Below are 16,326 nucleotides of genomic sequence, written 5' to 3'. Positions count from 1 at the left end.
CGGTGATAAAAATTAACCACCAACAAAATGAGCATGTGTGGAATTGGCACAAGCGCCCTCGATACAAAATTTCAGTGAAATAGGCATTTTGTTGTAATTTTTACCTCAAATTTTACAAAAATTTGATGTCCTGGTTGTCATTATACTTTTACAAAGCAGATTTTCTGAACTTTAGATCAATATATAATACATATTAACAACATTCAGTGTGAAATAAAGTATTATAGCACTTGGTTAAGACAGAAATTATAGATTTTCCCAAGAATATGGACTGTGGGGGCGCTTTTGACAATAAAACACACACGGTCATTTCTTTGGAGATGGATTTTCATCACAGATTCAAAGATGATTATCAGTATGCTTAGCTCCCAAGATTTGAGCTTCTAAATCCAAACGGTTTTGATATGGCAGCTACTTTAAATTGTTTGATCGGCTTCTAATTGGAATTGTACAGGGGTCAACGAACTTTACTACATAGGAACACACATTGTAACTTTAGGCTCTCGGTGGCCCCTCAGGACGACCTCCGAATTAATTCAAACTTGGCACAAGTTAGTTTTGTGACAATAGGAACATTTTAAGACTAGGGACAGATGAATCCATTGATATGAGGGGCATCTGATGCACCCTAATGGACGCAATTATTTTTTCCCGGAGCCAAGATCCGTTCTTAGCTCTATTGGCCGGGTGGCCCCATTACAGAAAAAAAAATGCACCAAATATATTTCCCAGTGCAATATATACATTTTCACATGAAAATAAATAATTTTAAATTCAAAGAAGAAAAATTTTTAATCATTGCGGGATGGGAATCGATCTCGGGACCCTTTTGCGTGCGGCGAGATCCGTAACCACTACACCACGTAAACTCATTGATACACGTGGGGAAATTTTCAGTATATATCGTAACATATCGTATGCGTTATTCATACAAAAAAAAAAAAAAAAAGTACTTACAATGAGGTTCACTGGCAAACCTCAACGGTTTTAGACTGATAAAATAGTGCTTAATAACATACGTACAGTTTTGGAATAATTTGAGACATTTTTGTGTTTAGGCCAACTTAAGGCCAAATAAAAAAATAAACATGTTTCACGCCCCTCCCGCTTCCTTTTTTGAGGTTTCTTCAAATATATTTTTTTTTTTTATTTGTTATAACTTTTCAAAAAATATGTCCAGGAAGTTGGGATGCTTTCTATAGCCTTGTTAAGATACAAGAACATTTTAGGAAGGTTTTGTGATCATTAGAGGGGGTGTAACTCTCAGAACAACAAATAAAAAAGGGCCTCCTCCCAGAGTCTTAGCCAGAAATCAGAAACCACCCGTCTAAGCAGATACCAAAATTTGACCCTCAAATATAAAACAACTTGTCTATACCCATGGAAGGGTCACTGCGGTCAAATATGTCCTGATTTGGCCTTTGGTCATGTGTTATATGGTGGGACCCCAAAATAGTGGGAGGCGTTACATTTTTCTCTCCTCTTTCAGATTGAACTTGTTGTTACAGAGCTAATCTGTGTCCAATTGCATAAAGTTTGGGCTCATTATACAGCTTGATTATTCTACTTTTCAAATATGTTTCACAATTTGAAATTATCATTTATTTAATTAGTGAAAAATATTAAAATGTTAACAAGGATAAACCTGGAGGATAAGCGGTAGAGGATAAGCGGTAGAGGAGTATGTGTAATCTCTATGAGAAATGTTGTGGAAACATGATATCTTTTTGAATTTTAGATTTTATCATTGCCAAATTCTGTGCTATACATGCAAATCATATCTCAAATCAAAGCTTGTTCATTCAATATTCATATTCAACTATTAATTTGATCTATTTCATGTTTACAAGTGCTCACTGAGAACCGCAAGTCACAAGACCCACAATTTTTCCCTACTCTCTACACACAAATGCCTGGATTTTCATGCGTTTTGGCTTTAAATTGTTGTATCTTGAGAATTATACACCCTAAGATAGGAAAAGTATACATTTTTGGAAAGCATTTTACCCCAGAAATCCAAATATGCAGTTAAAATAAATGTAGGATACACTCTAAAGAAAATATTTTCAAAAATGTAATCAACATTTGGCGTGTAAAGTTACGTACATAGACATGTATCAATTTTAGTGAAAATGAGGGCAAATGATCAAAATCAGTGCTTGTAACGCAAATGTGCACCACCATATGACACATGACCCTTTACATATCACTCTAAATTAGTCTCAAGTTCATATAACCTTAAAATCATCTGTTTTAGAGCTATCACATATGTAAAATCCATAAAATCCACCCATCTAAAATTAGATTAGGCCGTCTTAAAAGACGTGTGGACGCATGGCTGGCTAAGACCTTGCCTCCTCCTTTTTCCAGGCATTATTGTATGTACGGATTGTACGCTAAAACAGCTCTAAGTATGGGTATTTACACCAATTTTGCGATAAAAAATAGAAAACAAAAAGCCCCCTCTTCCTCCTTTTTTTCGAAAATTCGGACGTGAAACATGTTTTATTTTTTACTTAGCCTAATACAATTGATCCTTAGTTTCCTGTTTCCCTCGCGCGTCCAAAATCAAGAATGGAAAAATATTTAATTATTTTATTTTTATTTAGGTATTTTCATCTTTTAATTGACTTTTTAATTACTTTTATTTGCTAATATCTGTTTTTGATCATCTCAACATTGATTATGAATATAAAACAAGAACATTGTAGGGTCCCCTACTAATGTTAATGTAAAAAAATCAATTATAAAGGTAAAATAATTAAATCCGTAGTCTAGTCAAAATGACCAAATGGACTGTTGATAATAGTCACGACCATATTTTCAAAATAATAGAAGTAATAGATAATTAATAATTAATAATTAAAAGTCGCCTCGTCCTTTATTTTCAAACTTGAAACAGGAAACTAAGAATTAAATTGTGAAGGGCCTTACGTGTAAAACAAAAATGACAACGTCAAAATTGAGCCAATCTTGGCCGGCCCCCCCCTGAATAATATATTAGTATTGTTACGTACATCAAAATTCAAATTATAATTTTTGTAAATTAAATTTTTTTTCATGTTTACCGTATTTATTATATTTATTTACTCGCATGCTCGGCGCTGTAGCCTGCCCTGGGCCTATATCCAGGCTGGACACATCACACTACCATGTGATGTGTCCAGTTCGTCGCCGAACTTGCATATAAGATGGAGAGCTTAGCATAACGGCCTGCCTATTTACGCTTCCTGAAAACACTCTTGCACATAACATACAAAACCACAAATTCACTAACTTCAACTTGCACTACCGACACCATGAAAAATATTTTAATTATTACCGATCCTTCAGAATACTTGCAAATATTGGCAGTTTCATAAAATCCTGCTGCTGAAAATCGTAAATTCCACAATCTTCTGTCAGATCCAGGTCAGTAATCACAGGTGGGCGAATCTACCAGCGTGACAAAACCAGAGATAATAAAGGATGAGAGGCCACGCCGTACAAATAGCTAGCCTGATTGGCAAGCGCGTGCCGCTGGCCAGATCTTCTGACGGTCGTGTATGATGAGTAGAGACCATAGAGCCCTATATAGGGCTCTGTGGAAGAAACAGTTCCTAATTTTGAAGCCATGGATAATATATTCATTTATACGAGAACCATATTTTTGTACCAATCACAGAACAGAATTTCACTTACTCACAGCTGTCAATCATTCTTGTGAAACGTAAGCTCCGCCTAGTATCAAGGTCTTCTTCTGCGCATTGGTTGTGCGCATTAACTAGCCTCCAGCACAAATCCTGTGCACACGATCAGGTTGGATGGGCGGTTTACGCCTGGTTTACACAACAGGAACTGCGATGCATCCTAAACTGGATCGTTTCCGTGTATTCGCATTGCATGGTGGGTAATCGCCTGCCAATTTGCGTAGCTCCACGTTCACAACAGTTTAAAATCAACACAGGTAAATCCATATAAAAATTAACATGTACACAAAATTGACATAGCTTATGTAATTCAAATAATAAAATAATAAAATGTAATATTATCATGATAGATGCACGTTTTATTAAAACTTGAAAAGATTATTAAGTCCAATAATTTGTTTGTGTTAGTTTGCACGAGTCACAAAATGGCGACCCATCACACATTTTCTGCATGTGCCGACATTAGTAACTCATAGTGACTGTCCTCAAACTAGCGCCAGTGTGTCTCAGGCCTGATAACGACCCCAGGTAATTTTATGCAGAAAGTTTTCTTGCGAACAGCTGCAGGTGACAATTAAACAATGAACACGGCTTGTTTATGTACAGTGTCCGATTTACAAATTTTTTCCTACCTGCACTGGTGCATGTAGCCCAAAATTTCTACATGCACAGCAAAAAGTGTGCATGCACCAAAATTAAAGCAAACATAAAATCACATTGAATCACGATCATTGTCAGTTAAGCTTGTAATAATATTCCCGGCTCCACTGTCAGTGTCATTTTTATGCCGATCACTCGCCGATTTCTTAGCCAAAACATAGATACAGACTTTAAGGTACATATTTCGAGGTGCATAACAGACACAAAATTTGTGTCATAACAAACACCAAATTGGTGTCGATGACCTGACATGCATGCATTCTTTTGTGATGGTCTTTCAATTTGTGCCGAGTGTCCTTGGCATACTTGACTATGCTTCAGTGGTCATGAAAGGATTCAATAGATAACCTCTGCCCCACTAATCCCCAGCTATTGTCTGAAATTGCACCTCGGAAGATATATTATAACAACTCAGTCCCTCAAATGATAGTCATATAACGACCAAAAGATAAATGACTGACTATCATTGAGGACTGAGTTCCGCAGTCTAGCCAAAACACTGGATGCTGTGGCTTCATCTGTTCTAGAGAACTAGTCGCCGACAAGGTGCACAATTTCCAGAATGATGCAAGTGTTTTTTGAGCTATTTCCTTTTTTGCTGGACATTATTATGATTATTTTCTGTACGTAAACAAATATTTCCCACGGTTTAAATTCCGGTTCTTTTTTTTTCAATTAAATGAAAATGACAGCTTCGACATGTGCGAGGGTATCGGGAATTGGTGGATGACGTCACATTACGCTAGCTCCTCTAAGGGAAGTCATAGTCTCGGACCAGACTGTATGTGGCTATCGCGAATGTTCGTTAGGATCGACGAGTATCAGACCGACACAAACTGGCTGTGTAGAAGACTAGGGAAGTCAATGAAAAAAAGTGACAGTTCTCACGTGATAGGGGTATCGGGAATTGTCAATTGCGTCAGGCCTGAAGTCAGGATGTTGCGCTAAAAATAGATTGGGTTTTTCCAAATCGGACTGACTGCTTGTTTACTTTTGTATATTGGCCTTGTCATATCGCTAGCGCTAAAATCGTACATGCACGCGTGCAGGCAGGTAGTGAAAAGCTGCATGCACAAAGGGAATGTTACATGCACTGGTGCAGGTATGCAGGCGGTAAATCGAACACTGTTTATGTACATGCGTGGGGAGGCTTGTACGTCAGCTGACGTGTTTTGGACATGTTCCGGCGTTAAAAAAGTGTCGTTTTTCTTCATGAAAAATACCAGCGATGACCAGTTTTTTGTGGGCTATTTGATTTACAGGTATGTCGGTTCGTCATAGGGTAGAAATGATAGCTGTACAAATTGTATAACATACAGTTTAACATAGGCCTAAACATTTATGGGCACAAATCGACCTTCCGTATTATGCACAAGTATGTGGAAGTGGCAGGCATACCCTGGGCCTTGTTGGCTGGCCTAAATTAAAAATCATCATGATCATGATCTTGCAATAAGCCCAATCGGCATTGGAAGTTTGCAATGCATTGTGGGACAGTTTTTGCAGTTTTAGGACACTTTGTCCTTTGACCTATCGGGAAAATTGCTGTAATTATTAATAATTTATTTATTATTGTCATAATGTTATCATTAAAAAAATATTTAAATAATTAATTCATTTAATAATAATGTTTTTTAAGTTTGTTTTTATTCTAGTAACAAGTTTTAAATTATATTTTGTACGCACAAAACCCGAATTTTCCAGATAGGCAAAGGGCAAAGTGTCCTAAAAAAACCGGAAGTTACAATAGCGATTTGATGATCAGGTAATGATGATAATTTTGTGAATATAGCAGTTTGTAAGTAAGGAATAAATTAATTCCTTAAATCAGAGAATCACAATCATGCAATAAAGCGAAAATGGGTCAAAATTCGGCACCCGTCAGTCCCGTTTACATGGTGTACAATGGTATGATAAGCTTACCTCCCGACAACACCAAATTAAATTGCAAAATTTGATCTCTTGTCATTACAATTGGCGTGATCGATGCAATTACCAAGTAAAACACATATTTGACTTCACGTACTTACGTATAAAATAAATCAAAGTAATTCCTATGAACGAATAAATGCCAAATTTCTATTACTTTTTCGAGCTGTAAAAAATTAAGATTTGTTTTCACCGCTCAGGCCAAGATAAAGGTTACTGCACATGCGCCAAATTTCCAGCTGATCTTTAAAGCAGCCAATCAGAATGCGAGTTTATGGTTTGCCCAAAAGTGATTATCAACCTCGATTTTACAGCACAGTTCAATAATACTCACAAAATCAATGTAAATCAACGGAGGTCACGTACACATCGCGAACTATGGTCAAAGGTTAACATGTGCAATGTCGATAAACAAAACATGATTTGCTGTTTACTCTGATCTGAGCTACTTTTTTGGCATGTTTATAGTCTGAAAACTGCAATTCAGTGCAACTTCACAGGTGCAGGTATGACACACACTAATGTCTTTTATCATCCATGGCAATGACCATCCATGGCATGACATGGTACACTCAAGACTGAGTGTGAGAGAGGGTTTGTGTACATAGGCATTTGTCATGTTTGCTGTTTGTAGGGCTTGATGGGCTTGAATTATATAGGCATGAGTGAATGATGATGATAATGATAGTCTTGGTAGGTATCTAGGCTATTATGAATGTTGTGTCAGAGCATTAAATCATAGGCCTATCCATTTTAATATTTTTTATTTGTGCACTTTTTCAAATGAAAATTTTGGGTTGGGTTATTTTTTAGTTTTTACTCAAGAATAGGACTACATTGTACATTGTAGACCTGTATATAAACTACGCAAAAAAAGTTTCTTTATGGATACGAAATTTACCCACTTTTAAAATCTAGCGACCAATTGTGTACGTTTGCTAAATAATCGCATGCTGGAGATTGTCCTGCGCATTTTGACACCTCAATCACTACCCTACGACACTCCTGAGAAAAGATATGAATGTTTAAGTAACACGAGGTCGCAAAATGAAAATTGCAAAGAAGCCTATTCAATGGTTTTAGAGCTGATTCACTGATCCAAGACGGTTTCATTATTCCCAATTTTAATTTAAAGCATTTTAATTGATGCATGTTGGATCATCCTTTGCTTATTGTGCAGATGAATGATCAAAGACAAAGGTGAGTGGGTACTAAGACATTTACCTTTTCAGAGATGGATTTGGAAAAGGGATTGAAAACAGGTCATGATTACAGCTGCATTCCTGGAAGCAGAAGGAATTGAGACACTTGAGTGGCCCTCCAGAAGCCCTGATCTTAACCCCTTGGAGAACCTTTGGGATCAGCACAAGAGACGAGTCAACAAGAAGATAAAGGCAGATACAATTCTGGTGGGATTGCGTCGCGTTGTTATCAACAAGTGGAACGGGGTTGAGCAAGGTAACATTCGAAGCCTCATTAGGAGCATGAGACGCCACGTGGCTGCTGTAAGGGAAGCCAACGGTGGACACACAAAGTATTGAAAGACTGGTAAAGAAAGAGATTAATCTCAAGTGAAGTTGGAAGCGGCAGTATGATGCCTGAAATGTGCTCAGCAATTAAACAACAAATGTTAACTGCATGTTTGTTGTTTTTAGTGTTCTTTTATGCTGAAAACTTGAATAGGCCTTTTTGCAATTTTCATTTTTCGACCTCGTGTTACTTTTACATTCATATCATTTCTCAGGAGTGTCGTAGAGTAGTGATTGAGGTGTCAAAATGCGCAGGACACTCACCCGCATGCAATTATTTAGCACACGTACAAAATTATTCGCTAGATTGTAATAGTGGGTAAATTTCCTAACCATAAAGAAACTTTTTTTGCGCAGTGTAGTAGGATATACAGTGCAGTGTAGTAGGCCAGTTCCAATAATTGAAACTCCCAGCTCCGACCAATAAGTGTCTGAACCAGACAGGGTCTAATTCTGCATAAAACCGGGCAACGTTATTTCTATAGATCTGCTGCGCATTCAAATTGCATTGTATTGCATCGTAATTTCATTTGTGTCTATGCTAATTATGTTTACACAACATGAACTCACGTGTTTTCAAGTAAATTCGCCGATAATACATGTAGGTGATCAAAAGCGATCGGAATGTTACAAAAGTACAGATCGCATTCAGCTTACTTCATATGAGATGATCTTTGGAAAAATACGGCATAATTTGTCTTGGTGTTTGCGGAATGCCATGCAGTAAAATATTAATACGTTGCGGCAATTCATGATTGACAGCTAACAATCGGCGTGTCCTTCGTATCCTCCACTGTCAATTTCTTATCCACTCACTAATCCTCACAAAAGCTTTGTGTTGATTACGTAATGTGTGGAGGCAAATTGCAATAAGTACAATGAAATAATGAGTAGGGCGGGCTCGAGGTGGGTTTCTTCTTCATCTTACGTAACAGTATTGTTCTCCAAAAAAACCCGGAAGCTTGTCGTTTGGAGCTCTAGCTGAAATACAGCAAGATAATGTAAGATAGTAAATGTAAACCTGTAGTTTAGCTAGAGTATCTCGAGCTAGTCTGAACTGTTTCCATATATGAAATATTGATGGCAAATTGGACAAATAGAAGCACATGGTTCTACGTGACAGCTTTTTAATGTCTATTCATGGTACGTGAATCACGCTATTGTGGACCATCCTTCTGATACTTGAGTGTTTGGACAAGCGGGACGGTCTTTTGTCTACCTTTGTAAACAAACCAGGAGGTCGAAATCGTCCTCCTCGCCGAATACGAAAGTCAGCGTAATAGTACGGCACTAGGTCGATGCGTACAAAGCAGGGGATGTGACTGTGCCACAGGTCTTGTCCTCAGAATCGGTATAGGCAATTTGTACAGAGTACCGCTAACCTGTTTGTAATACTGCAAATTACACATTTGTAATAATTTTTCACCACGAAATATGAAAACAGGTTAATTGTTATAATTATTGTCAATATTAATATTTTGCGACATTTTCATGTATAATGAAAACGATTAATACTGGAGACACCATATGGCACTTTCTACTGTCACAAACCCCTCACGGAAACATCCTGAACCCACGACCCTGGGATTAAGGCGAGCGCACTAGCGTATAGACCAAAAGAGGACTTCCCTGTCAGGTCTATAACACTAACGCACTTATACCTCTGTGACAATGCTCCCCCTCCTCGTAAGGCGCGTCCCCGGACTTCCTGGACTCACTGCCAGCCACTATATGAACGCCTAACCCTTTCCGATGGCTGGATCCGCCTGGTGTTTAAAGAAACACCAGGGACCACCGCTGCCACCATTTTTGTCACAAACCCTTCACAGAATTATCTTGTGCCTCCTCGAGCCACTTCCGGTCCTGCCGGGACTCAAACCCCCATGGCAACTTGAGAATAAGTCCTCAAACGTTCGAAATTTGTAGAACTACTAGTACAACTGGGTCCAGGCAGCTTAGAATTTGCACACAATAGTTTAATTTTTATATGCGCATTCGAGGCTTGACTGCGTGCAGCTGTCATTTTTTCGGTACATATGAAAAATTGTAACATTGTCATTTAATTTTTTGCAACACATGTTAAATAATCTGTGGATACAATGTATTTTAGTTTGTTGAGTCAACTACATGTATGATCTTTTGAAGCAAAGCTAGGTTTCTATATTTTGAACAGACTGAAATTGAGTTGAAGTGCAATTTTAACAACATTTTTGGTGTGATCTCCCGGCCGTCGCTCTTCGTGATCAGCTGTTACTAACTTCCATTGGTTTTACACAGTGTCATGCTTGATCAATCTACTAGATTTAGCTAGCTTTCTATGGACTCAAGCCTCGAAATGCAAAAATAGACACAAATTTATCGAGGGGTGTAGTACCCCCTTAAACAACATTTAATCTTTTTCCATAACATTTTGTGTTTGCTGGGAAGATGTACCCACAAATAGAATTTAATTTCAAGTGTTCTATCGAAACAGTTCAACCTAATTTCCGATTATGTTTTTGTTTCTCATTTCAGAATATTTTGCCATGCCGGCCGAGGACACCATTTATAAGCAGATGCTCAAAGCATACAAGTCTGCAGAGCAACAAATCTCACTCCTACAGGAGTCTATTCAGGAATGCCAATCATTAGTTGAGTCTCTCAGCAACTTAGCTGAACAACTCCAGTGCTGTCGCTGCGCTGCTGCTGATCATGAGAGTGTGCTTCTGCTTACGGCATACCCAGACCTCCCAGGGAGGATGGAAGTGAAACTGGTTCAGTCAATGGAAGGTATCCTGTGTAAACTGCAGGGGAAATTGTAAGCAAAAATATGTGGCCATCTTAATTTAATACATATCTCAAAGCATCCGTGCACATTAGTAAAATTACCGCTAATTTTTGTGCATTGAGTAAAATTCTTTTTTCCAATTTGTTTATCTCCAAAAGCACACTTCACATTCATAGAGTCACCAATTAAGGCTCATTTTTAATGATACTTGCAATTATAGGGACTGTCTTTTGGAATGTGCAAGGAGAGTGTTAAATAGCTCTTCTAGAGCCTTCAAGGAGAGCTGTTTAGAGCATTTACAATAGAATGCAAGGAGAGAATGGTCAGCTAAGGAGTGTCACTCTCCTCGATCAGATTTAAGGAGAGCAGTAGCAGATCACTGATTGCTCTCACTCTCCTCAAAAGACAGTCCCTGCATACATGTATGCCATGGCCAGTGGGCTATTCCAGTTGTCCCATACACCCCCTTTGGAAGACATGACCTTTATTTTCCACACAGGGAGTGTGAATTTCAAATGTAGTCACCCATCCCATTTGAAATTCACACTCCCTGTGTGGGAGATTCAAGTCATGGTCTTCCATAAGGGCTAGAGAGTGTATGGATTTCAAATGGAAAAATGTGTTTTAAGCATTTAAGGGGGTAACTACACCCCTCGATAAATTTGTGTCTATTTTTGAATTTTTCTCAAAAACTAATAACACAGTGGTAACAAAAGTTGGGTATAGGGGCAAGGAATCCAATTACTACACTGGAATTTTAGTGACCCAAAACACACGGTTCGTTATTTATGATAAGAAATAAGGTACCGCTAGGATGTACATGTACCTCATTTCCTATCATATATACTGAACCGCTTGTCTTGAGTCACTGAAATTACAGTGTAGTTATTGGATTCTTTGCCCCAATAATATACATAACCTTTGTTACCAGTAGGCAGTATGTTATTATTTTTTGAGAAAAATGCAAAAACACATTTATTACCACAGGGGTGTAGTACCCCCTTAATGGTAGAATTGTGTGATTTGAGCTTAGATTATTAATACACAGATTGGAATTTTCCATGCCTGTGCCCTCTAAGCGTACTCGAATTCAGCTGACGCCGGTACAGCGTACAGACCTGGCGACATTGCTTATCTTACGCGTGAAGTTTCTTTTGTGTACGCTCGCGCTGTTTGTGCTATTTTTGAGTTTGCTCACGCGGTACCTGACTTAGCGTTGATCCCCTGAGGCAACATGCCATGTTTCCGCGGTATGGTTTTGAGCATAGACAGGCTTATTTTGACTGAGTTTGAACCTGGGGGAGGGAAGAGAGGGAACACATTCCACATCAAATTGGAAATTTGTGTTTGCCTTACAAATCTCTTCCTACATGATCTGCATTCCTGATATATATTTTTTCTTTTAAAAATGAAAACTATTTCTAGAGAAACCCTGCAGTCTGCAAGAACCAAGTTATACTACCAGTACACACATGCCCTATCATCATATCAGAAGATAAGTCAGGAGTTTGGGGTGCAGAAGGCAACACAGAGGACTGCCACCTGGCCATCTATTGTTGATATGCTGCAGTGGCTTTGGGAAATAGACAGGCAGTATGCATCTATGTATCCTTGTTATAAATTGTATGGAAGAAAAACAAAAACCAGCAACATCAAAAAGTGAAAACAAACAATTTAAAGGAATATTTCATGATCCTAGCATTATCTTTTTATGACATATTTCATGTCGTAGATATCCACGTAAAAAGCTTTTCCGCAAAATTTCAGTTGATTGTGATTTTGCGTTTGAGAGTTATGCATGATTATGTGTACTACACTGCTCCATAGACAATGTGTTATAATTTTCTTCTGGTATATTTCACGATATCTTTGCTAAATGATTTAATCTGCAAGAAATTTTTTGTACATAAACATTATGTAGCCAGAGGTTTCCAGTGATATAAAAACTCAACTTTTTTTGAGAAAAGTGGGGGGGGGGATGATGCTGTGGATCACGAAATGCCCTTTTAAGATAAAATGCAAACAATACGAATAAAAACAAAATAAAATGAGGCAAGAACAAAGAAACATGGGGCAAAACAAGTACTTATAAACATTAAAACAATATTGAGAGCAATTAAAAGGACAAAAAAAACAGACCAGAGGTCAGAAATCCCTGGCATGTGTGACAAAGTTGGAATGGGGATACAGTTCCGGCAACCTCTTCAATTTGCATGCAATACTAATAACTTTATTTATTAATAAATAATTTATTTATTTCTTATGAAATTATTACTTATGTTTGTGAGTGCATCTAATTTCAAACTGTCCAACATCAAAAATGTTTTTAAAAATAATAGGCATTATTTACGTTTCTACTGCCTCGGATACATAATTTGGGTGTAAAGGATAGGGCATCACCCTTTTATTTCTTAAATACAATGTAGGTGCATATTTCCTATTCAACAATCACTTGTCACTTGATCCTGATTCCCTTAACCAGTTCTCCTCATCAGATGTGCCAATAGACAATGGATCCTAGATACATTATCATACGACAGGTTAGGTGAGATCCAGGCTTTACCCAGCAGGTGGAAACTTAACAGTTCAGACAAAAATTTCTTCCAAGGTATGTAAACATCTACCAAAAAGTAATTACCCCCCCCCCTTTATTACGAGACAAAACTCAAAATCTATTCATTAAATTTTAAAACTGAAATAGCAAACACAAACCCAGGTTAATTCTGCAAATTTTGATACCTCATTTGTCTTGATAGCTCAACATTTGTAGCCATGGTGACTCTTTAAAATGAATGAAAAAGATGCATTATCAAAAGTTGCACTAAAAAGCTACTCAAGTCAGTGTGCCGTTACATTCTCTACATGACTGGTCAGATGACCAGCGTTGACCAGTGACGACCAGGCACTCTCAACATTCTCAATGGGTTTCGGCAGGGCCGTAGCAAGCCATGGCATCCCCAGCCGCTCCACTTTTTGAGAAATTTGTTATGTTTTTCTTTATATCTTCATTTCAATTTGGGCATATATTTGTATTTTGGCCGCTCCACATTTGAGTTGGCCGCCCCACATTTTTCAACCTTGCTACGGCCCTGGGTTTCGGTACAACTTTTAAGTAGGCATCTTTTACATTCAAAGGGTCACCATGGCAACAAATGTTGGGCTATTAAGACAAATGAGGCATCAAAATTTGCAAAACAAAACTGGGTTTCCTTTTGCTATTTCAGTTTTAAAATTTGATGCATAGATTTTGAGTTATTCGCATCAACATCAGCGCAAGACTTCTAGGCTACTCAAATTTGGTACACTCACCACAGCACTCAAATTTGGTACACTCAAAGCGCTGCAGTGAGTGTACCCAATTTGAGTAGCGTGGAAGTCTAATTTTGCTATTTATGTGTACTGCTATGTATATATGAATATACATCAAGTATTTGTTTGCTTGCTTTTCTCAGATATTCTTGCGCATGTGTCTTTCTTCATGGCAGATGTTGCTGGTCATTCATGATTGGTGTTGGATTAACTGACAGGGAATCTATTTGCCCTCTGCACGGTACGTCATCGCAAAATGAGGTTCTACAACCTTACACACACATGCTTAATTATGGGTCAAAAAGGCGGTCTCAATTCTTATCTTTTTTATTTGACACAATTTGATATATATGTCAAATGCTAGCAAGAGTTTGCTAAATATTTTGTTAACTCTTTAATAACATTATCATACTGTAAGTGTAAAGATTCACTGATGGCACACTTGGGCTCCTTTACCATTGGGTAAATTCTGCAAACTTGTATTGCTGTATACCTTCCACTAAAAAAACATAGATGCTATTTTACCCACTTAATTTGTTACAGACATGGCCTCAGTAAGCCTTCCACAAGGCAGTAAAGTAAATCAAATTTTGTAATTTTCTCAAAAACGGCTCATTTTTGCAAGAATCTGTATACTAATTGGATTCCCTGCATCATTTCCTTTCTGAAAATATATACTTTTATATACTTATCAAGTTATCATCATTCCATTTAGCAATACAATGAAAAACAATAACTAAATTACTGCCTTAAGGGGGTACTACACCCCTCGATAAATTTGTGTCTAATTTTGCATTTTTCTCAAAAACTAATAACACGCTGGTAACAAAAATTGTGTATATTATAGGGCAAGGAATCAATTACTACACTGGAATTTCAGTGACCCAAGACAAGTGGTTCGTTATTTATGATAAGAAATAAGGTACCGCTAGGATGTACCTCTTTTCTTATCATAAATAACGAACCGCTTGTCTCGAGTCACTGAAATTCCATTTTAGTAATTGGATTCCTTGCCCCAATAATATACATAACTTTTGTTACCAGTGTGTTATTATTTTTTGAGAAAAATGCAAAAATAGTCACAAATTTACCACATGGGTGTAGTACCCCCTTAAGGAAGGCATACAGATATAATGTAGTTATATTTGCAGCAATTTATCAGTCTTTTGGTTTGTACCCCAAAATTTGCAGAATCTTACAAAAATACATGCTTTAATTAAATCCACTCCAATTGGTTCCATGCACATAGATCTGAATTGAATATGAATTCAGAGCAGTTATGTGTAATAATTTGTAGTACTCTATACATAAATTCATGCATGAATGTTCATGTATTATTTTATTATATTTTATATGTTTGTACCCATTCCAGCAAAATACTATATACTAGTCAGCCTGGCATGTTCTGTGAAATAGGTAAACCAAGCTTGAAAGATATAAAGAAAAACATAAGAAAATATAGGCTAAATTCATTGTAAAGTTCAAAACCACACCTTCAATTTTTAAAAACAAGGTTTCATAAAAAAGCAACTTTTTGTCCCTTTCTGCACATAAGTAAATCTCACCTTTTTGGAAAAATACACTTAAGGTATATTTTGCTGGAACAAGTCCAATTTCCACAATGGTTTTAACCATGGTTGAATGCAGGCTATTCTACTTGAAATCCATTCTCCTACTACAGAAGACATGACCTTAATCTTCCATACAGGGAGTGTGAATTTCAAATGGAGTTACTTAAACTTCATTTGAAATCTATACCCCCTATGTGGGAGATTAAGGCCATGTCTTCCATAGGGGGGTAGATTTCAATGGGAACAGCCCAAGATAGGGTGTAGGTGTAGTATTGAAGTGACGCACTAGACCAGCAGGATCTAATAGAACAAGCTATACTTGTTGATAGCGTCTCCACCCAAAGTCCACAGAACTATGTTGTGTGCATGGTGTGTTAAACAGCGCTGACGGATTCTCTAGCAATGGGCGTGGTCAAAGATAGCTAAATATACGCTTGGCTTGCCTTGTGGGTGTAGGTTCGTAGTTTACTGAGAGTGTGGTTTACATCGTATACCTATATAGTTAGTTGCCTTATGCACCACAATTTGAGTGGTTGGTATAGAACTATAGAGCATTTCTCATCTTCGCTGATAGAACATGATTGTGGTCTGTGTTCAAAAAATAGGCTAACAAAGCGCCACTACGGGCTGGGGAGAGCAGCTGGCCTTCATACTAAGAGAGCATTAAACAAGAGTACAAGAGTAGCAAGTTGACCACAAATATTGGAATTGGAATGAACATCATACATACATGTGATTGGCTGTATTAAAACCAATTTGATTGAATTCTTGCCCCTGCATGGTGGGGAGATGCATATAACATCTGAATTGCCAATGTTGAAGTTTTTGTTGATTATTGAATCAATCTGGATATCTAAAGACACTTAGTATCA

The 16,326-nt window shown here is 37.5% G+C and overlaps 2 protein-coding genes across 5 annotated transcripts in view; one reads left to right on the top strand and one right to left on the bottom strand.

Annotated features, from left to right (window-relative positions):
* The window catches only part of LOC140146683 (uncharacterized), a 30,510-nt gene extending 24,015 nt beyond the window's left edge, over positions 1-6,495 (bottom strand). Inside the window, exon 1 of one of the 2 annotated variants that reach the window (XM_072168556.1) lies at positions 6,376-6,495. The gene's annotated coding sequence lies outside the window, so the exon portion shown is untranslated. The remainder of the gene's footprint in view (positions 1-6,375) is intronic. The other variant, XM_072168555.1, reaches the window with a different exon arrangement.
* A 163-nt stretch (positions 6,496-6,658) lies between these two features.
* LOC140146682 (AFG2-interacting ribosome maturation factor-like) overlaps positions 6,659-16,326 on the top strand; it is a 37,366-nt gene continuing 27,698 nt past the window's right edge. The window contains exons 1-5 of one of the 3 annotated variants that reach the window (XM_072168553.1): positions 6,659-6,784; positions 10,322-10,604; positions 12,000-12,179; positions 13,070-13,182; positions 14,027-14,124. In XM_072168553.1, the coding sequence (XP_072024654.1) occupies positions 10,333-10,604; positions 12,000-12,179; positions 13,070-13,182; positions 14,027-14,079 (618 nt within the window). In that variant the 5' untranslated portion in view covers positions 6,659-6,784; positions 10,322-10,332 and the 3' untranslated portion in view covers positions 14,080-14,124. Of the gene's footprint in view, positions 6,785-6,871; positions 6,972-10,321; positions 10,605-11,999; positions 12,180-13,069; positions 13,183-14,026; positions 14,713-16,326 lie in introns of those variants that run through there. The other 2 variants (XM_072168552.1, XM_072168554.1) reach the window with 2 other exon arrangements.

Source organism: Amphiura filiformis, chromosome 2 (genome assembly GCF_039555335.1).
Source record: "Amphiura filiformis chromosome 2, Afil_fr2py, whole genome shotgun sequence".
Lineage (NCBI taxonomy): Eukaryota > Metazoa > Echinodermata > Ophiuroidea > Amphilepidida > Amphiuridae > Amphiura > Amphiura filiformis.
The sequence above is the reverse complement of the archived record's forward strand: the minus strand, read 5'-3'. Positions and strand labels throughout refer to the sequence as shown.